Source organism: Pholis gunnellus (assembly GCF_910591455.1).
Source record: "Pholis gunnellus genome assembly, chromosome: 7".
In the NCBI taxonomy this organism is placed as follows: Eukaryota; Metazoa; Chordata; class Actinopteri; order Perciformes; family Pholidae; genus Pholis; species Pholis gunnellus.
This window is the reverse complement of record NC_136533.1, coordinates 7,856,112-7,879,838: the sequence shown is the minus strand read 5'-3', so window position 1 is coordinate 7,879,838 and position 23,727 is coordinate 7,856,112. Positions and strand designations below refer to the sequence as shown.

The following is a 23,727-nucleotide window of genomic DNA, read 5'->3' as shown; positions in this document are numbered from 1 at the left end:
GATGGCTACATTTCAATGGACGGAGGTGTAAAGCTGCTGGGTTTTGGCAACACAAACAGTGCCTGAATTGAATCACTCTTTTTCAGTGCACCCTTTAAATAAATGTTTTTTTTTTACTCACATTGCCTAAACCTATGCCTTCAATATTATATTAATCTAATTTTGAAACATCCTAATAGGGAGTAGTGACCTGTATCTAGAGAAGTTAATGAACGCCCATTTTGCTGAAAAATAAACCTAATACTCCAGCATTTGCCCATCTCTCACCCAAGCCATATAAGGACTGGAGCTAGCCTGAGGCTAACACATTGACTATGCGGCATGTTCGGGGCACACATTACATGGCTGGCCCTGCGTACATTTATATCCACGACTGAAGAGTATGTGCCCTGCCGCAGCCGTGTCCTGCATAATTCATGATGTGTCAGAGTTCTCCACTAGCTGGTGTCTGTCTGTCAGCAATGCGTGTCCCCTGTCCCTCCCCATCCATTCCCCTTGAATGGTAATGACAAGCCACCAAGCGCACACATTCGGTCACAAGAAGATCTTAACTCAAACTGAAAACACACAAACACGCATCCTCATAATTGTATGGACAAAAATGTACACAAATGATTACGCATACGTACACTGCAACACACCGACGTACAATAATCAAAAATTGGGAGGCACCTTGACAAATCGGCAAACTGCTCAGCGCCTTCTCATACGTAAATGTGTGTGCGCGTGCTCGCAGGCGTGCGTGTGTCTATCCGCACTGCCTTGAGGAACTCCTGTTCGGTGTCTTATGACAGGCCGTCAGTCTGCTGTTGCAGCAGCAGAAGTGCTGGAGTCCCTGGGGAGGCCTCTAAAAGCTCACAAGGTTCTGGGGGTGGGGAGCCCAGACTTAGTGAAAGCTTTTCCATGTTCATCCACACAGCTCCGCTTCTCCTCCTCCTGCTGCACCGACTCCACCGGCCTCATTCCGCATCCAAATGCAGAGAAAACCCACTAACCCCTGGCCTCCCACCACCCATCTCTCTCATTGCGTTTCCCATTCCGTCGCTGCATCTGTCAGTTTTTCCAAACATCTCTGTATCTTTCCTTTCCACTTCACCTCCTCTCACCCCCTCCCCTCCTGGTCGTTACTTCTCTTTCCTCTCCCTCCTCGAATTTTGCATCTGCCACTCTCTCCGTACATCTCCATCCCGTCTCCCCAAACTATCATGCTCACCCCCCTTGCTCCCTTCCCATCCTCCCCACCAGCAGAGCAGCATATCCAACAGTGAATTAACCTCCATACATCTCTGTGAGCTTCACCAGTAGACACTTCCCTCACTGGGAGCTCCTGTCACACCGGGAGGAGACAATGAGACGGACTCCCCCTTTCACACTGACTGACTGCTGAAGTCTCTAAACGGTGCCAGAGGCTTTGGCCCTGTAGCATGGGGCCCTGACGGTGGTCCTGGACTACTAAACCTGAGGGAAAAAATTAGCACATGACGATGGTAGCTGTCACTGAGCTGACGAGAATGGGAAGAAGTCAAATAGTGAGAGGGAGGAGAGAGATGCGCACTGAAGCGGCAGCAGTGGTGACAAACATCTTGTCGCCTGAGGCATGAGGAGTGCGCGAGAGATTCGGCGTGTGTGCGAGCGCTTGTTTGTGTTTGCGTCCCCGTACCTCGAATTCTAATCAGCGTCAATGATGAGCGGAGGGGGAGCCTAAAAGACACTCCGATCCCTGAGCCACCAATCTCTCATCCCCTTATTTCCCTCATGGTGTGGTTGAGAAAGAGACAAGTGAATTAATGGAGAAATGGATTTGCAAACAGTTATTTTTCTCTTACATTGAATGGAGAAAAGAACGACTTAAAGGGCTGGTTCATCCAAAACACAGTAGAATATATCACTCACTTCTGGTTCACTTTCTTGAGAAAAAGATGCCCCTCTCATATTTGTATGTTAAATATGGCGCTGTAGACAGGAGGCAGTTAGCATAGCATAGAGACAATTGGCTAAATGATAACTTAGCTCCGTCAGACGGTTTAAACAACTGGCTAAGTGTAAGAAATGACTTACTGGAGTCAGTGGTCACTCCACTGGTGCAGCACATAACCTCCTTAAAAACCACAACGTTTCCCCCTATTTCAGTCTTTATGCTAAGCTAAGCTAACTGTCTCCTGGCTGTAGCTTCACATTGCTTTGATCATCAAATTGACTATATTTGAAGATTATACTCTTGCATTGAATTTGAGTTGTGTTTTCAAGGATCTACTACATTGACTGCCAAGCTGCTTTATGAAAGTGAGGAGCCTCCACATACACATAAGGGTGATACAATGTTAAATTGATCGTTTTAATGTTTAATGTTAAAGGAAGAAATCATCAGAAAACTTACAAATTAAAGAAAGGAGTTGCATGGAGTTTCATTCTTTTTCTAAAATGTAAGTTTTTGGAATTTCCTATACATAAAAAACAAATGAGGCTGTGCTTCTTAGACATGACAGAAATGTCCCTTATCTGTGACACTGTGTGCTATTCATTGAGTATTAGTGTAATGACGGAGCTAAATTCTCCTGTGTTTGATTGAAGCTTTTAATAAATTCTTGTTCTTGTTTTTCATGTAGCCACTTCAACAGGCTTTTCCAATTCTGTACTTGTGTGCTTTGACTTTTTAGGGAATTCATTTTCTTTTGTATGGACAGAGATATTCATCATTTAAGAACAAATCTAAAACCTAATCTTGATATGATTGATCTGATGAAAATAGAAATATTTAAAAAACGTACTCCACAACAAAGAAATGTTTCCTACAAAACGCATTCATAGAGCTTTTTCGATACCGACTGATGAATAGAATCGCCTTGGACAAATCTTTTGTACGTTTTAGCAGATTCCTCCTTTGATGGACTAATTCTGTGACTGTCTGTTAAGACGCGGGACACTCACAAAAGAGAGTAAAGTGAGAGAGGGAGACAAAGAGTGAAAGAGTGAAAGGCAGGGATCTAAAACACTATAGAAGGTAATGAAATGTGTGATTGCCAGGACCATGCCATTACTAAGGAACGAGGTCCTCAGAACTCTCTGCTGCAAAACGGGAAGGATGATAAGTCATTATGGTTAGGTGTGTTAACACATTCTCAGTAGCTTTACACACACACACACACACACACACACACACACACACACACACACACACACACACACACACACTTTTCCCCTTCCTTAGCTTCTCAGAGCAGCACCATGAGGAAATTAATTTACTTTAAAGCGAGCACTAAAAAGGACGCCTCGTAAAAAAAAAGGTCCTTTATGTGCAATCAATACCCGAACCAATGAGCAAGCAGAGAAGCTCAGTTTGCTTCACTCAAACACAAGCACACACACACACACACACAGAGAACTGTCATGACTTGACTTTCTATTAGCTCGGCCGCTTGTCTCCTCAAGGACACTCCACAGAAGGTTGAAACGGGTTATGAGAAAGGTGTTGCTGCTATAGATTAGACATTTGGCTTGTCTAGCACAACCACCAGGATTACAGCCTTTCTTGTTTACTTAAATCACCAGCACTGGAGGGGAAAACACACCGAATAGCATCCAAAGCTTCGAGTCTTAACACAATGTTGTGTTTGATATATCTCCATGCATGAGGGTAAGCAGTGATATGTTCTTTGCTATAAACACAGGCTGACTTAATACTCGGTTAAGCCATCTTACCCTGTTGGATGTTGTGCATCAGGAGTTTGTGCAGTGGTAATTTGGATGTGGCATGGTGCCTATGAGGAAAAATGCCATGCTGATTAATATGAGGTAATTCCCATACTGCTGCAACTGCAGTTCAAATCCTCCATCGGGCCATTGGAAGAGGTACAAACTCATTATTCACCATGGAGCGCAAACCCACACAGTCAGACGCACACGTGGACACACACACACACACACACACACACACACACACACACACACACACACACACACACACACACACACACAGTGAATATAGGAGATTGTGAACACTAAAACATCTACGCGTTTACAGATGTTTTGCTGTCAGCTGTTTTGTCGGGGTCAGCGCAAAGGCAGCTATACAAAGTTAGAATGATCAATACCTTTTTAAACAAAAGCCCGTGCTCAGATAACTAAAGCAACAACTGCAATCTTAATTACCATTCTACAGTAACGCCCCTGCTCTTATCTTTAGTTCCTTCCCGGCTAGATTACAAGAAAATAAAACGCCTCCTTGCTTTATATCACCTCTTTTTTTCCCGTTTCTAGTCCCTTCGCGCACATTCAGTCAAAGGTCTTGCTTGAGCTCTTTTTGTGGAGAGAAACGTAGGAGTGGAACTGAAATGAACTCTTACCTGTCTCGCACCTCTTCCCCGTAAATCCTTGCTGGCAAACGCAGTTGTTAGGTGAGACGCAGGTTCCCCCATTCTGGCACAATCCGTCACACATAGCTAGAGGTAGACCAGACGAGAAGACCCATTACTCACAAAGATTAACGAGCATTAACTATGTAATTAGACCAGCAGCAGCAGATGTATTTGCATACAGAATAAGAGCTAATTTGGTGCGTTGATTCATTACAGGCTCTCACGATATTATTCCGTTGATTAATGCATCTCACCAAGGTTAATTTTAAAATGTTCATTATCCATGGATAGACTGTTAGTTAATGTGTCCCCAAAACACAGAGAAGTCATTGAAGTTGACATAATGCAATGGAATTAAATGAAATGTATACACAAAGTATACCCTGCTTCCCCAGAAAAAGGAATAAGACGCATCACAAAGGAAAGAAGCCCTCTCCAGTAAAAGAAGCACCGCACAGTGCTTCAGATTTAGTTAAAGAGGCACTCCAACAATTTAGTATTGTTGATTATTCGATTAACCGAAAAATGATCAGTAACTATTTTGACAAGCGATTGATTCTTTGTCTCACTCAATGGAAAATAGTCTTTTTAGCCTGTTGATTGGGGAAAAGAAGTAATTTGAAATCAGCTTGGGCTTCATGAAAGCTTGAGAAAACAAAAAGCGTTTTCACAGGATGATTAGTACACCCGATGACAAGGAAAGTGATCTTTAGTCGGAAAATAGCTGCACTTCCGCTATAAATAGATTTCTAATCAAGGGATTGATGAACCGGCTAAGGTCAAGCCAATTTTCTAGTAAGAGCATAGATTACAAATAGCGCAACGCACAGAGAGAAGCTCTCATTAAACCTGGGTCACAGAAGGCTGTTCAGTGAGTATAATCACAACACGGTTTTCATGGTGGTGATATGAGGTTGGGGAACTAATGTGAAAGGATTCGACTGTGGAACAGACTCGTGAATATGCCTGAAAAACGTCTCACGAGAAATATCTTTAATTAATCGGGACTTTTTTTTGAAGGGCATCCCTGAATTATTTTGTAAGATTGATTTATTTTGTATTTTTCACAACAGATTACAGCGTAATATTAATGGTGCTCAGTTCAAATTGTTCCTCGTGTAAAAGGGAAAGTGGTCACAAAACCTCAATCAGAGAACAACTACAGTGTAGAGCCTTGTGTGAACTAAAAGTCAGAGATATCTGTGTGCACAGTTACGTTTCGGTACATTACCATTAGCTATAGAAACAGGCGTGTTTAATGGCCTCCCTGAAGAGAGAAGACTGTTTATTATTTGATTTACGTGACATTGAAGATGATTTCCATTTCATGTTTTATTGCTCATTATATGATAATTCAATGACGCCACGTCTGAGCAAAACGTCCTTCATTTCTGATAAGTTCTTCTGGATGGATGATTTTTAATAACTTGAGCTGTGCTTTCGGAAGAGACCCTTTTTTTGTGGCAGATTATATTTGGAGAGCTTAGATAGACTGTCTGACATATTGTTTCACCACTGCAATTATATTTTTGGTGCCTTCCAATGTTTAACTAACACGGTGCTGCTTACCTTTGCAGACCGTCCCGTTGCCAGTGTAGCCCGGCTTACAGGAGCAGCTGTGGCCTCCAACCATGTTAAAGCACAGGGCGTTCTCATCGCAGTTGTGGAGCCCGCTGAGGCACTCGTCATGCTCTGAAGACAAAAAACAACACAACAACAAGCTTGTTATATATATATACATTCTGATAAAAGCATGTGGTAAAATTCAGCAGTGAAACGTGTTGTCATTATACTCCCATCTTCACACGCCCACTATCAAGAAAATAACTCTTGATTAAAAAGTACTGAATGTTGTCCTTGTAAATATGAGGGATGATCGATCTGGCTGGTAATTTGTTTTGCTTTCCATTAAGAGAAAGCGATTTGAGACTCAGTCTTGGATTAAATGACTTGATAGTTAGACAGCTCTGAGTCTGGTGATAACACATCAGTGACAAACAGCCGACAGGAGGACGAGCCATCTCTCTATCTCCCATCGTGATCCGTCATGAAACATTGTTTCAGATGTTTTGCTGTAATTTGTTGTTCATTTTTTGGCACAATATGCAGTATGGATTGGTCTCAATTATGAATCTGAGTTAACGAATGCCAATACGCTCCTGCCTTTGCACATAGACGTATACAGTAATGAGGAGTTGTATTTTTCATTCATGAGCTGCTGGTCTTTAGTTTGAGCGTTGTACAATATGGCACAATTGGCCATTAAGTACCAAGAGAAATGTTTTCTGCGAGTTTCACACGAGCGTTAACGAACTGTCCCCTTAGGACCGCGACTCCCAAGCTCTCATCGCTGGTGCTGCTGTGGAGTTAGTGATATGGTTCGTTATGAATATCGCACTGACAAGCTTGACTAATGGCTACAGCCCATGACCACATACTGCATCCAACTGGAGAACAAATCTGTTCCCCTCTAACAGGAGAGGAGACAAAATAAGGTGGTTAAAAAGAAAAAATGTAACGAAGGCCTAGAGAATAATCGACTACTATAAAAATCAAATAATACAAATAGTGTTATGATAACATAAAGTCAATGTGGAGAAAAAGCAGAAAGCAAGTTCAAAGGTGTAGCATGTGAAAAATAGGAGGAAAAGTGTATTGTTTTCATATTTACAGGAAGGTCAATACTTGGGGACAGAGAAACATGAGATGCGAGGGCTACAAGTGCATTTTAGTGGTGTAAAAAATATGTTTAAATATCTTGATGGAACCATAAAGTAAGATACTATCTACTGTAAACCCGCACAGGCGAATGAAAGGATTATAATACCCGGTGTGGGATTATAAAGCCATACAGCGTACAATGGATTTTAATGTTTCTCCACAGAGTAATGTGTGTTTCTAACACACAAATGGAACTAAAACTGTTTAGCGCCTTTGTTAGCATAATATCCTCATGCAGGATGGATAATGCAACCCAAATAAAAGAAAGTAGAGAATTAAGGCTAGGTTGCTAATGGTGGACTTTTTTAAGTGGTCTACTTGTCATCATACATCTCACATCTTGTGTTACATTTATAAGACAGAAATTGAATGGATGATAAGGACTGTCACGCTTAATTGCCATCTTTTACAGAAGGGAGCAAAATGTTTTAATAGGCCTCTTAAAAAATGGAATGATGTAACTTTATTGAAGCTACAAGGGAGAGGTTTTCTTGTTTTTTATAATCAGATCACACCGTGGTGTTTCTTCTTCAAGTATTATTGTCAAGAAGCCGTGAGCTCGGAAAAAAACATGATCTGATTTCTGTGGAGGCTGCTCTGAATGTTTTACTGATTTGAAATAACATTATGTTCGGCTGTCAAAGAGTTTAGAGCTTGAATCACACCAGACAACACATAATTCCCAATTTTTCTGTTACCGACTCCAACCGACTCCAACCGACACCGACCGCGGATGAATGTTTACCCTCCTTAAACTGGAGTCCATCACAGTGCACTGACTTACTGAACCATCCTGGCCTTATTCTGGGTTTCCATGTTTGTTTACATGGTGAGATGCCTCCTATGTTTTTATTTCTAATCCCTAATGCAACCAGGATACTCTCACTACAAAAGCGATGGAAATTCTCATCTGGTGCTGGTTCACGATTTAAACTAAACAGTTAAAGAATTGCAAATCATTTAAGTCATCTCTCCTGCTGTATGAACAAGCACTTTAAGGCCCGCCCTTCGTCTGCCCCTGAACACAAAGGCAGATCTTTATCCCTCTGAGACACACAAAAGAAAAATACTCGTCTATCGTATTTGGAGATTCACATAAATAATGCTTTCTGATAAGTACTTGCTTACCGAGCACTACATTAGCTGAAGTGCAGAAAAACTTTGTGGACTTGTTTTAACCTTTTTCCTTTTTAACAGTTCTGTATCCCAAAAGGGTGCAAAACAAAAAAACGATCATGAAAAGTCTTTTTGCAAGAGCGATCTCTTATTTGGAAAACATTTAGCCAGACTTTATTTTTTCATTTCGTATTACCATGTGTTTACAGTGCAGAGAGAACTTTCAAAGGCTGCTGAAAGGACACGCAGTCAACTGAATCTCTTAGAAAAGGTTAGCACTCTTGGAAAACACATACAGAAAGACTTCACTGCTAATCTGGGGGCAACAGTTTGCCCTCTTTCTTGTTATTTTAGGGAATTTCTGGGCCACACTGCGCCTGACGGGGAATAGAAATGCATTGTATTCTCTCAGCCGTTTCCTCTTGCACATTTTGTTCCGACATTAAGCAGATCTCAGGAGCCTTCCTCAACCACAGAGATACAAGACTTTTTGTATGCAGTACCTACATATTGGTAAATTTCCCACAACTTGGGGCTTTTTAAATGCATGCAATTGTGAAAGACAGTGAGGTTCGAGGACTGAAAGGTGGCACCTGAAGGGTGAGAGGATCAGAAATGTGAATGCTTGTTGCAGGAGACCCGAGCCGCATCATCTATTTCCCTGCCGTCATCCAATCCATTATATCTGCTGAACAGACCGTGGGCTCATCCAAATTGAAAGTGACATTGTGATGAGCTCTTCCATCGAGGGTGTGATGTATGTGTGTGTGAGATGGATTGAAGGGCACTTAGGAGGGCCCGCTGCTCTGCTCTTGTTGCTGCATCTCACACACGCATACACACTCACCTGCTGTTGGGCAGAATTAAAGTCTGCTCATGGCGATATAAAAACAGTAATAGTGGCACAGGGGACAGCAAAGAGAATATGGTGGCTTCTTTTCACAAGGTCACATCTGCCAGAGCAGGGAACAGCCAGCCATCAGTCTGAACAGACAGAGCAGCAGAGCCCCCAGGTGTTCTTTGTGTGTGTGTGTGTGTGTGTGTGTTAGTGTGAGACAGGTATTTCCTTGCTGACTGCTGCAGCTCGGGCTGCTGACAGATAAACAATCAATTATGAACAACCTGTCACCAGGGATCTCTCTCTGGAGCTGGCCGTTTCCCCCCCTGCTTGACTCCCTCCACCTTCTGCCAAAACAACAGCAGCCTCAGCGAGGTCTGACCTCAGGCTGCTTTCCTGAATACATTGTGGTCTCGACGTGAACTTCACAATTAGCAAGCCAGTAAGGACGAGGATCGTATGATACTTTTGTCAGGGGAAACTTCACTGCAAGGGTGACAAAAGGATGGGAAAAAATACAACAGCACGAAACAATGACACATTGCGGAGCATAACATTCTGATTGTTTGGACAAACGAAACAAAGTCCAGCCGTTGTTTTCACATCATATGATCGACAGGCGGCAACGTATCAAGCAATATATCAATGTGCCGATGAAGGCAAGTAAGAAGAAAGCTTCAAGCTAGCAAAATGGATATAAACAATGCAGGTTTTTTTTCCTAATTGGCTCTGCAAAAAGAGAATTAATTTAACCTGTTTATTAGACCTCAAGGATACACATAATGTGTTTTGGTCAGAAAACCCCAAAAGTCAACATAACTTTTCTTTGTTTACAAGAAAATTCCACAGAACACCTTTTAAATGCCAAATCTCTAGCAGCATAACTTCATATCAGTTGTAATTGTTTATTGTTTATTAACTGGACCCCCATTAGCTGAGGCCTTGGCGGCCGCTCATCTTCCTGAAGTCCAACTGCCCATGCTTAAATCAAAGCCGCATATTTGGATGTCACGGAAAAATAGAGCACAAACTGTGTTCATACAACCCCCCCCATGCCATACCCTTTGAGTAGTCAGGCTGAAAGTCTTCTTTTCTGATCTCTGTTGTTGTCAACCCCCCCTGCTCCACCTTTGGCCCCTGTCCATCCTTTCATCCCCTTCTGCGCCCAGCCCTCCCTCCATTCCTCTGCCTCGGGGGCCCAGGTCTGGTTATCACAGGATTAGACCAAGGACACACACCCTGCATGCACACAAGCGCACGCATGCACATGTACACCGAGCATATACACGCACACCTCAGGACAGCCTTCTTTAATAACATTCAAAGGGAGAGCACAACCAATCCGCTACCTTTCATGGATTAGCTGCTAATCTCACAGAGCGAGGAGCACCTTGGGCACTTTGGGGAAAAGACGAAGAGTAGGAAGAGGGGAAGAAAAGAGGAGGAATCTTGACCTTCAAGATCAAGGATAAAATGCTAGTCAAAGAAGGGGGCAAACGAAAGTTGGGGATGTTTCTTTTGCTAAAGGCTCCACTGGAGCCTGGGCCGTGTCTGGACATATATTTAATTTAGACAAGTACATGAAGTCCACGTGTTCCAGTCAGACCACCAGCTGGGATCTGAACCTGCCACCCCTCTCGCTGCAGGTGGTCATGATGTAACATACAGACTTCTGTCTGAGCTCGCTGACCCCCTGACAAGCCGAGGAGGAATATAGGGCTCCATGCAGTTCTGTCCGGTCTTAAATCTGCGGATCAGTCCTTTAATCCACCGTTCTGCACATAAACACTGAGCCATGAAATGAACTACAGTCAACTTAATCCTCTTTACTAGGCAGACTGGTTCTCATACGACACTGTACTGCACGCAGAAATATGGATATCAATACAGGGACATTGTTTCTGCTGAATTTGCAACTCGTTAATTGGTGAAAGCCATTGACGATGATAAAGATGCTCGTGCATCATGTGAATGTAATGTCAATAGGTACTGAAGGGGGCGGTTTAATGTTTCCTTCCACGGCTGTAATATTTCTTCTGGGCAACTTGGAGGAATCAGCACTCCCTTTGGACCCTTTTCAAACAGAGGCAGATGTTCAATTGCTATTAATAAACAGTAGATTTCTGCAGCTACTAGCTTAGCACCTACCCTTTTATTATTGTCAATTACTGCCACTAGGGAGGTGACACTAAACTGGCATATCAACCCTTAAGAACAAGCACCCTGGTGTGTGTTCCAGCTTTAATAATGTTCCCATAATTTCTTCAAGGCTAAGAGGTGAGATGTCCCCGTAGTATCTAGCTCTGTGTGATGGTGGACGTGTGGGAGCTGATAGTCGAATAACTCTGTCGGGAGACTGCGACGGCAATTTGACTGAAGCAGGGAAAAAGTCATTACATCAAGCCCCTCCATAAGCCTTGGTTTAATCACACAAATCGACTTTTATAAGGAGACGCATAGCTGTGTATTCCACTACAGTGACTTGAAGGCATTTTAATAGGAAACTACATAAAATCTAGTGACACAGTTTAATCCATTGGGTTTGAGGGTATTAATCTGCATTGTGAATCGCAGGAATGAGCACAGAGTGGAAAAAAAGACAAATGAGTAAAACAATAAAACTTGCCCGGAGCTCAGAAGATTAGAGAAAACACGCTGAGTGAAATCACATAAGGTACAATGGCTGCTAAATACAATATGGAAAAGACTGACTCAACAAGGAGGTTTCTTTCTCTAAATAAATTGCAAGAGCACATGAAAGGAGGTGGAATATCTATTCCTCGAGCTCAGTGCTCACTTGTTTATGCTTTTCGAAAGCCTGCTCACAAAAAGACACAGTCTCAAATGCTTAACTATGCTCTATTATTTCCTGATTTCTATTGACAGGGGAAGAGAGAAGCTCTACAGGGGTCCCAGATGTAGCAGGAAATGGGAGTTTTCACCGGCTGTTCGTTGTGTCACTGAGTCTTGAGGCTTCAATTCAAACTCCAATGGCACGGCAGGAAGGCTGCGGGCCTAAGTCCTCCGGCGCACAGCGCAGGCGGCGGCCAGACCCTTCACTCTGCTGCCTCTGAATTACTTTGCATTGGTGCAAATTGCTTTTTTAATTACTGACACTGAGGAAATGTTTTGCACGGTCCCTCCTCTTCGGAGATGATGCACACAGGGAGCTACTTAGCAACGGTGTTTCACAAGCTGCAAACTATAAGGAACGAGGCGAATGCATGAAAGGATATTGGGTTATTCTAGATGAAGGACAGAGACATTACATTATGGAAGGATTACTGACTCTGATTCTTTATGTAACTTACCCTCCGTGGCATTATCACAAAGCTATAGCTTTAAATAGACGCTGTACTACAGGTGACTTTACAATAGTCCTTACAAAGTCATTCTGTGTTTCCTGTCTGACTCTATACTTCCTATTTAATACGCTGAGAAAAGACTTTCTATATCATTTTTATCTGATGAAGAGAGTAGTGGGTTGTCTAAGTTCTTTCACAGTAAGTTTCTGATTTAAAGCACCTGTCGAGGACTTTCTGGTGTGCATGAACTTTGTAGAGTTTGATTCCCTAAGGCTTTAAATTCCCTTGTGCAAGATTCAGAACCTGAAATGGAATTTTCTGGTTTGTTTTAAGAAAGTCGTCTCTTATATGTGAATTTTTTTTGTTTTTACGTTGTTTTTAACTGTTTGCCGTTTTGTCTGTTATCTGTGATTTTGTGTGTTTTTTATTTACGATGCTGCCTTGACCGGGACCCCCTTGTAAAAGAGATTCAAAATCTCAATGGGACTATTCTGGATAAATTAAAGTTGGATAAAATTAGTAAATATAATATTCAAGGTTCCAACCCCAGTGAACTTTGTTGCAACTCTGTTGCTTTTGTTTTCTGGCATCTTTCCATAAATATAGCATAAAATATCCCAAATAACAATCGATTTTTAATATCAAAACAATAGCATGTGGTGTGTTTAGCTAATTGGCCTGATCAATCAGGAATATGTACATGGGTATTTTCTCTAATACATATATATATATACATTTGTCTTTCTACCTTAACCTGAGGACAAACTGGAAGAAGCTATTATGATCAAGCAGGGCTACTTCCACAATCACCCACAACACAGACAGAGAACAAAGACCACGAATCATCCAAGCAATCATTTTAGATTGATTTGGTTTGCTTTTGAAAAAGACTTTGGTTTCAACTTTGATCAGGAACAAATGGGTCTGCTGCCTCCACTCAGCCTCTCTGTTTCTCAGGTTCTCAGTGGCTTTCTTTCTGCTTATCATAGGCACACAGTACATTCACACACCAGACGAAGGCTGTCCACTCACACAATCACGGCAGCAAGTACACACACAAACAGACTTTTACATTTCCAAAGAGGCCTAAAGTTAATCCATTTTTTTTCTTCAAGTTTTCAAAGCATAAAAAAAAACTATGGGAATCGCTTTTGAAAAGCTCAGAGTTGCAAATATATCATATAACATACAACTAGCTTATGTCACAATATAATAGAGTTTGGAGATTCATGTTAATACTTTTTTAGAGAATAAATATGCAACATTTTGACAAACAAAGTTTGACAAATAAACATTTTTGACAAATTTGACGGATTCAAGAGGAGCAGTGCGGATTCCGTCCCGGCCGTGGAACAGTGGACCAGCTCTTTACCCTCGCAAGACTACTGGAGGGGTTCTGGGAGTTTGCCCAACCAGTCTACATGTGTTTTGTGGACTTGGAGAAGGCTTTCGACCGGGTCCCTCGGGGGTTCTTGTGGGGGGTGCTGCGGGAGTATGGGGTGCCGGACCCGTTACAACGGGCGATCCGGTCTCTGTACGACTGCAGTAGGAGCTGTGTCCGCATTCTCGGCAATAAGTCAGACACGTTCCCGGTGGGTGTTGGCCTCCGCCAGGGCTGCCCTTTGTCACCGGTCCTGTTCGTGACTTTCATGGACAGGATTTCTAGGCGCAGCCGGGCGGTGGAGAACGTCAGGTTCGGGGGTCTCGGGATCACCTCTCTACTATATGCAGACGATGTGGTCCTGTTGGCCTCCTCGGATCGTGACCTCCAGCATTCATTGGGGCGGTTTGCAGCTGAGTGTGAAGCGGTGGGGATGAGAGTCAGCACCTCCAAATCCGAGGCCATGGTGCTCTGCCGGAAACCGGTGGATTGCTCCCTCCAGGTGGGGACGGAGTGCCTACCTCAAGTGAAGGAGTTTAAGTATCTCGGGGTCTTGTTCACGAGTGAGGGTAAGATGGAGCGGGAGATCGACAGGCGGATCGGTGCGGCTGCAGCAGTAAAACAGGCGCTGCACCGGACCGTCTTGGTGAAGAGAGAGCTGAGCCGGAAGGCAAAGCTCTCAATTTACTGGTCGGTCTACGTTCCTACCCTCACCTATGGTCACGAACTCTGGGTCGTGACCGAAAGGACAAGGTCGCGGGTACAAGCGGCCGAAATGAGTTTCCTCCGTAGGGTGGCCGGGCTCAGCCTTAGAGATAGGGTAAGGAGCTCGGACATCAGGAGGGAACTTGGAGTCGAGCCGCTACTCCTTCGCATCGAAAGGAGTCAGCTGAGGTGGTTCGGGCATCTGATTAGGATGCCTCCTGGACGCCTCCCACTGGAGGTTTTCCGGGCACGTCCAACTGGGAGGAGACCCCGGGGAAGACCCAGAACACGCTGGAGGGATTATATCTCCCAGCTGGCCTGGGAACGCCTCGGGATCCCCCAGTATGAGCTGGAAAATGTTGCGGGCGAGAGGGAAGTCTGGGTCAGCCTGCTTGGCCTGCTGCCACCGCGACCCGACCCCGGATAAGCGGAGGAAAATGGATGGATGGATGGATGGACAAATTTAGGGAGATAGATGCGCTTCGTAATCTACACAAAGCGACCCAAAATTGATTCGACACTTTCTCTCACTGCTCAATCTTTTCTCTATTGCTAGCTTATGCTGAATCATAAAGTAGTGGCTGTTATTGATTTGTGTGTGCGTGTTGTATTTTAATGTGATGCTGGTAATCAGAGCAAATCCAACAGGAACAAATCAAACCGAGACATTCATCCCTACGCATATATCTAATGAACAGACCGTGCATAATTGTAGGGTGACAGATTCACGAGTGTGTCTAAGAAGGCTCCGTCTGGGATATGACGAACAGAAAAAGGCAGAGGCGGTGTAACACATGGCCAGGATGTACAGTGTGTTCTACAGGTGTTGTATGATCACTATGTCTCTCTGTCGTTGCATGATTTTCTATTACACGGCTTCCTTATTCTGTCTCACACTGCACTGATGGCTCACTATGTTTATATCTGGATGTCTGGCTGCCTCTTCCTCTCTCTGTCAGTCTGTGCGTCTCTTTGCTGCAGAACTTATCATAATGAAATCAAATATCATCCTCTCGTGTATGACTAAAGGTGCAAATTAAATCATTTCTATCTGGCAGTAACCTACTGAAGGTATATAAATGCTTTAAGAGCCAATGCAGTAGAAACCCACAGTGAAGACATATCTTCCTATTGAATCTCTTTATACTTGCGTGTCTCTCCTCGTCTCCGCACCCACACAACAACTTGATATCGTCCTTATTTGTACATACTTTCTGTCCGCCGGCAACTCTCTTCACAAAATGGTTGCTGTGGAAGCTGAAGCTCACAAAGCCGGAAGAGAAAGCAGTGCCTTCTCCACAGCCTGTCAAAAGGTCAGCAGAGGAACTCACCTGTGCAGGAATAGTCATCGATCCTGATGTAGCCCGTATGGCAGATGCACATGAAGGAGCCAGGGGTGTTCACGCACATGGTGTTCTCCCTGCAGTAGTGCTTCCCCTCAGCGCACTCGTCAATATCTGAAGAGAAAAAAGAGAGAAGGAGAGGGTGGGGAGAGAACAAAGCTGGTTTAGATGTGGTTTGCTTTTACAGCAGTGCAACATACTTGTGGTGTAGATAAAACCATACTATTAATCAGTATTCTGCATTGATACCTCAGGCCTCAAACTTCAACTGCTGAGTGACGTTCAACAGCTTCATCAGCTTTCCCTCTGGAAACGAGCTGTTAAAGGCCTCATTATTAAGGAAATACTATTATGTTGTACTAATGACATTGTCCGAAATGTCTTTTTATCCACGGTGGAAGGAATGTTTTCTTAACTATGGCGCAAAATCTTTGAAAGGTACATCACATGATATACAGTATAATGCTTCCTGGTAACTTGGACAGAGGAGTGGGATAAAAGTTAGGACTTATTTAAGGTGAAGGCCTCAATACATTTGGAAGACACACACCGTTAAATAATAGTTTTTACTTTATCTGACAGTATTGAAATGTTTCAAAGGGACAGACAAAGATGAGGAAAAGGAGAGGCTGAAGTTAATTGTATGTACAGTAAAGAGTTGTAATTTGTTTAGAATATTCTGATATGACAAACATTAAGCTTATTTATCATATTTGTTGATGCTCATGTTTGTTGTTGTTGCACCAGCTCGCCTTCCGATTACAGAAATGAATTAGCTGGCCGAGCTTATTGTCTTGTCGGGTTCTACAAAATTTGTGTTGATGTTTGGGAGCTTCCTGAATTCATCAAAGACGATGGAGCGAACCATAATTGACTTTGGCATTTATTCATTTATAATTAGAGATAACACGATATTAACATGTAGTCACTGCAGATTCCTTGGTAAAAAAAATGATCCGACTTTGTCTGACTGATTTTCGCAACAAGCCCTCTATCAGCAGGACAACATCATTTGTCTGTGCCTTCCAAAATCCTTCCAAATCACTGTTGATGAATAAATCTGTTTTATGATTTCGTGATATAATGTTGATATAATGTTTGGTGAGTTCAGGGAAAGCTTATGGTTTGGGTTGATATACCTACTTAGTCAAGGTTAGGGGAGCTTTACGCCATGGCTACAATAATAAAGACCTGGTTCAGGGCATGATTGGGGTTATGCTTTAAAAAAAATAAAAGGGTTAGTTGACTGTTTCCTGTGTTAAAGTCTGATGTTTTGTATCATCAACTGACTTCCTCCTTACCTTAATAATTACTACGGCCAATAAAGGACAGTCACCACAAACATATTTCTTTGGAGGGTACTTGCTAAAACAACGCTGTCTTGGGTGGACATTTTTTATTGATTTTTAATACGCAGTCTATCTTTACAGCACCGTTATAGTGACACCCCCCGCATTATACTGTGGCCTAGTTCAGGTGTCTCTCACAGCCTGCATGTGAACCATATTGTGCTGTGTGTCCTAGTTGGTTCTTGCTAAAGAAGGTTCCTTAAAGCTTCTATGCAGCCGGTGGGAAAGTGCTATTTGTCTTCATCAGAGGGAGACAGAGGTCGAAAAGCAGAGGGTCCATGAGAGGCGGGCGCTGAAGCACTAAAGGTTGCACCACTCGATTTTCAATCTATTCAAAGTAAAGCACTCCACACAGCGGCTTGACTGCTTTACTCCAGACTTCTTCTGGTCATTCAGTTCATCAGTGTGCTTGAGCATACTATAAGTTGTAGACGCTGTAAATAGAGACTGTAGAGTAAAAACCATGCCACTAAAGCAGTCCATCGAAAAGACACTGCACACAAACACGTTTTGTTTTCGTTCGATTAAACCTCTGCTCAGTTGGGCACAGGTTTGCTGGGACTTACATGGGGTCACCAAACAATCAAGCACAGTCAGTACATTACCACACAGTTCTGACTAAGAAGTTTAATCAGACAAAAAACGGGAAAACACCTGTGCAAGTACACCATGGGTGTCTAAGCCCTTGCGCTCTTAAATATGCAATGTGTGTAATGTGTTTCTGAAGTGCCTGTATACAGTATTTGTTATATTTAACCACCTACACTTTTTCACTTATCTTGCCTGATTGGACATCTTCTCAGGTCTGTGTGGCCGAGCACAGACCATGCATCTCCCTCACTCTCCATGGTGCACCTGGTAAAGTCAGTCAATCTGCATCGTCATGACCTTTGTGGTCAAGTGGTTAGAGGACCTGCTCTGCATTCATTAGATTATTGGTGCAATTCCAGCTTGGAATGGGCATTTATTTCCCCTCGATTTCCCCCATAATTAGTAGGCAACACTGAGTTTGGTGCCATTAAATAAATCACAGCATAGCGCCATCCAATTTCAACCTGACCACAGGTCTAATTAGCTGGAATATCTGAATAGAGTCCCAATGGACACTGACTAATTCATGTGCAAAAATTGGTACCATAGCACTCACCCAACCCTGCAGCTCTATTCAGCTTTTAGCCACTTTTAGCTTACTGCTGTGTTTATTTTGCCAGCGCATTCTGTGGTAGACTGTAAGGTTGAGTCTCACCACTGCAGCCTTCTGGAATTGGTGAACCAAACAAGACCTAAAACGCAACCAAATATGCATCAAGTGGCCGGAAAGTCGAGAGTTATTTCTGTAAGATGACTTACAGCGAGCTGTGCAGCTGCTTCTCCGTTGCTGTTTTTCATGAATGTAGATGGATAGCTACTTAGCTATGTAAGCAAATAACGTCCCCATTCTTTAATCCTTAAGCTTTCATTAGTCAGTCATTTCTCTCAATGTGGGAAACCATCAATGGGCACACCACCAGAACGATCTGAATAGCTGAACAAATCTGTGGGTGGCAATTCAGAGGTCTGGAACAGGCTAATGCTAATGTTGCTCTGTCTCTGCTATATTGGGCAATTGTTTGCTAACATGTTAGCCGAACAACTTGCCAAGCCAATGCATCAGGGCTGTGCGTCTGTGAGATTGTTTTGAAGGCTTACGGCATCCTAGTAATTAAAAACCGGTTAGTGTAGCTTTAAGAATATAATTTATTAGATTGTATTTCCTTCTCACTCTCATGATTCCATATTTGGATTCATATTAGCTGTTGCCTTAGCAACAGCTATTCCTGGGTTCTAAATTGCATGCCAAACCATTAGACAGAAGATGCACTGCCAGGGTAAACAGAATAATCTTGCTAATGTGATGCAACCAAATGCAAGTCGATGCAAATCCAAGTTGATCTGAACAAGCCCGGCTGTGTAATGTGCTCCATGGCCTTGTTCCTGTTCATAGCACAGGTCAAACGTGGGCACTTTTTGAAAGACGAGGTCCATAGTCCTTGACAATTGACCAATTTATTATTCATTCACTGTATTCAGTGTCTGTAGCGTGGAAGAGGACATTCACCCCTGAATATGTTCTGTGCCAGGTGCTTTAGCGAAGAGCACTTGAAATTGAATTTCAATAGATTTGCATTGGCATTCACTCGGCTTGCATGTCCTTGGATAGAGAACCGCCCAACAACACACAAGCTAAGTGCGCTGCACCTGCCTACCACTGCATTCACATTCCCTTGTTCTTCTTCCTTTCACAGTTTCATCAATACTTGCTGCCTCCTGCTATTCAATAGCTTCACGGATAAATGAAGCGGACAGACAATCACCATGAAAGTACACGTGTCCTTCACTAAATGAATGGAGGCTAATTAAACCCTATGACTAGATTTGAGAGAGAGAAAGAGAAATGCAGAGAAGGTTGGGAGAAAATGGGAAATAGAGGGAAAGGCCAGAAAGCAGGGCAGGTGAGTTGAAAAACTGAATAAGAGACAAAGACAGAGTCACGACAAGCCTCACTGTAGAGCTAGACTGGGAGCTGAGACAGCCGGGGAGAGGGCGAATGACTGAGATAGTGAAGTAGAGAGCGATACAGAGGGAGGACAGAAGGAGGTGGAGAGAAAAGGACAGGCAAAGTAATGGATTAAACGGAAAGATGTGGAATGCGAAAGAGCCAGTGTGAAGTAAAAGTGGAAGATAGTGAACCATTGAGATTTAGATGGCAGAGGAACAGAAGAGAGAAAGCAGTGAAAGGTATTAACTGTGGCAGAGACAGACAGTAAGAGAACAAATTCTGTCCGTCCGCAATCGCACAGGTAACCTTGAGCGGAGGTCTAAGTTGACAGCTCTGCCGCTTTGTGATTGGCCGTCCGTGCTGCGGCTTTGATTTAAAGCCTATTAACTGTAAGACGCCATCCATCCCGCTTCCAGTGACAGCAGTTACATTTGCTAAAACAATATGTTAGGAGGTGAGATGATGAGGGGCTAGCGCATGGGGGGGAGAGCGGCCATCTCCGTCTCCATTAACGCACTCCATTTTCTTGATTGGGCTGTCACATGGACACACGTGACGCGTGTGTCCATGCAAAGAAGGCTGGCCAAGAGTCAGCAGCGGCTTTTATCACTGAATGGAGTGCTTGGGGTCAATCTTTTGCCACGCCACGATAGATGGATGGAAAACGGCTGTCTCAACTACTTAATCAATCACAGTCATACCTGAGGGGGTTGGGTAACTTTGTATTACTCGGACAACAATGTCCTTGTCATGCATAAAGAGGGAGCTCTTTTAGTTTGTGCTGTCAGACAAAAAAACACAGCAAGCTACAGCTACTTTAGTATTTAAAGAGCTGAATGAAATCAGAACTCACCAGTTTAGATCCAGAAGTAATAAAGAACCTCACACTAAATCACACCAGCGTTTTCTAATAATCCACAACACTAAAAAAGTCAGCACTACAACAAAACCTTACTCAACATTGGGACAAAAGCTAGCCTGGTCATGACGCCCTCTAGTGCTGTAGGACCTAATGTGGAACAAAACTGCCTGTTTATGAAAACACAGCAAATAAATCTCTTCATCCAACGTTTTATATTAAAATGAATGGACGCCAAGTGTTGTTCTATCGTCGGAGGTCATAACGTTTCATTTACATTTTTAATATTCCCACTATTGCTCAATCAAGTCATCCCGCAACTGTGGAAAAGGGAATATCAGCTTATTGCTCTCCGCTTGCATAACATGTAGTTCCTAAAAGGGAGCGTCCTCACTATCTGTGTTTCGTATTGCAGTACACCAAGGCCTGGGAGTAGGGAGATAACACTGGCATTGCCTCTGGATGTCCCACAAAGACACCCAAATCTGTGCCGTTCCACCAGTGGTCTCTCTCGTTCTCTTTATCTCTCTTTCATTCTGTCTTTTTCTCATCTATCCATCCGTCCCCTAACCAGCACGCTTACTCGAGCAGCATGGTTTTCAATAAACGGCAGAGGGGCAGGGGTTGCCAAAACAATGTCTGATATTCTTCAGCAGCCGGTTCCCTCATGGCCAGATTTATAGCAGTCAGAGTAAAGAGCAAAGAGACAAAGAGTTGTCCCTGCTGACCAAACAGTGTCCCACTCAGCAAATAATCTCCACTGTTGGCCTTGGCTTCTCATGGTGGGAAAAGGTGACAGAGAACGTTACGGGATGCCTCTTTTGATTTTAAGGGAGTGTCATTGGATCAAATATTTAGTATCATTTGGCGGTCGGGGGAATTTTTACCTGTTGAATTTTGATGTGATTTTCCAGTCTTTGAAATGATTTTTTGTGTTGCTTTAAGCCCTTGTTTTTAGTGTCCCAAGAATTGTATCTTGATAATATGACTGCAGGTAGCCAAAGGTGGAAATGTATACATATCTATACATACTGCACAAAGTGACTTTAATAGCACTTCAGAGGAATAATAAAGGAGTAAGATGAGAAGATCGATAACATTCGATAGCACGTAAATATGAAGCTATAGAACCAGGAGATGGTTGGTTTAGTTCAGCATGAAGACTGAAAGCCTGGCTCTGTCCACAGGTGAAACGTATGTCTTGGCCAGGCGTAGTGACTTCCTGGATGTGTCCCATTGAGGCCACATTATTGAGAGTTAAAGGTGCTGGTAGAGCCAGGCTAGCTGTTTCCTGTCATTATCCAGCTAAGATAACTGCTGCTGGCGCTAGCTTCATATTAACGGACAGATATAACTGTGGTATCGAACTCTCTGCAAGAAAGCGATGAATTTTCTTTCCCAAAATGTTGAACTGGTTCTTCAATATTCAACTGTAATCTTTTGAAACAGTGATACTGCATTCTTTTCAATTCACCTCTGTCAAATTATTTAAAAAAAATGAAAGGATGTAATTAGGGTTACAACAAATCAATGACTCTACTGTTTATTATTTGTAGATTATTCATTGAGTTAACTTTCCTTTTTTTCTATTTGAGGAGGGAGTGCATATTTAGGGCTATTAGCATATTGTGATCCCTCAAGTTGTATTGCAGGGTGTGTCTGGGAAACAAGCGAAATTATTCTCAAGCGTACTTTCATACATTCAGAAGACAATAACTTTAAATGACAAAAGTGTGGCTGCTTTTTAAATCAGTTTGCTCCTTTATTGTAAAAATCCTTTGGGACTATTATCAATTTCATGAGTGCTTTAGTGGAAATTAAAAAAAAACTCAAAATGTGTTTCTTTGAAACGTAATATAGTTAATTTTCCTAGCCGTCACCTAAACACGAAATACATGTTTTCGGCATTTTTTTCAACTTGCCAAATTGGGCAATCACTTCGAAATAAACGGCCTCAAAAAGACCCCAAAACAAATGTGCAAAACCTCCCTGCCAATTCGGGCCGAAGCAGAAGCCAATTAAGATGACTGAGTGGAAAGAATCCCATTAGGAAGCAACAAGAGTGAAAATCTGCATACCGAGAGCACCGTCATTGTCTAAATACCAGACACTCACACTGTGATCAATCACTGTGATCACTTAGAATCCTGCTAACTGACTTAGAACAATGAATATTAAACAAGGAAGAGGTGGAAGATGAGGTGTGCGTGTGTGTGTGTGTGTCTGCTGGTGGCATTGCAATAAAAGTGTGTTACTGGTTTTTATTCAACGTGTGCACACAACTCCTGCATATTCAACACATAAACTGAAAACACTCGTGGATCCTTCTACGCAAACATCTACCGGCCCTTCAATGACTGCACCGAGGGTTTGTGTGTGTGTGTGTGTGTGTGTGTCCATATGTCACATTAAACATGCACTTAGCACACTTCAATTTGGCATGCCTTAAATGAAGCCTGGTGCATCTCATATAGACCAAACTGACTTGTTTACGTGCGGCAGTGTGAATGGGATTCTGCTCTCCGTCACGGCTCTCATTAAACTGGGAAAGATTTTCCACCACGGTTGAATTGATAGAGCATCATCATCCATCACTCGTCATGGATCAGAAGTGTAGACAATGAGTAACATGAAGCACAAACGTCTATCAGAGCTCTACGACAAGCTGATCTTCCACTACTCTCTGTTCTTTTAAATCGGGGTTCAAAACATTTTGAATACTTAATAATATTTTTTAATTTTTACTGTTTACTGTCACATTCTATTTGAGCTTATTTATTCTTAAACCATTAGTTTTCCTTTTTTTTTAAATTATATTACGAATATCTTTCTATGTTGTGTTTTTATATCGCCTTGTGTTCTTATCTTAACGCCTAAAGCACTTTGAATTGCCTTGTTTTTGAACGGTGCTATACAAATAAACTTGCTTCGCCATGACAAGATCACATTTAGTTCAATAATGCATGTGTTTTCGTCCCCTCTTCTTTTGTCATTGTTGCATTTTGATGTAAAGCAAACTGGCTTTACTTGTAATTAAATGTGTTTTATATATAAAATAGCCTTGCTTACTGTCTACATCTAGAGCAGGATATTAATTGAGATAAAACTCAGACGAGGTTATATGTTGTTTAATGAATTTATTCATAATTTTCTTTGCCTGTATATTACTGGGTGGCATGCAAAAAAATAGCTGGAAGAAGTTAACCATCAATTAAA

The 23,727-nt window shown here is 42.6% G+C and overlaps 1 protein-coding gene across 1 annotated transcript in view; it reads right to left on the bottom strand.

Moving 5' to 3' along the window:
* nell2a (neural EGFL like 2a) overlaps positions 1 to 23,727 on the bottom strand; it is a gene marked incomplete at both ends in the record, with an annotated part of 69,230 nt that overhangs the window by 15,752 nt on the left and 29,751 nt on the right. Inside the window, 3 exons of the mRNA XM_079163224.1 lie at positions 4,344 to 4,439; positions 5,925 to 6,047; positions 15,753 to 15,878. Of these exons, the coding sequence (XP_079019350.1) occupies positions 4,344 to 4,439; positions 5,925 to 6,047; positions 15,753 to 15,878 (345 nt within the window). The remainder of the gene's footprint in view (positions 1 to 4,343; positions 4,440 to 5,924; positions 6,048 to 15,752; positions 15,879 to 23,727) is intronic.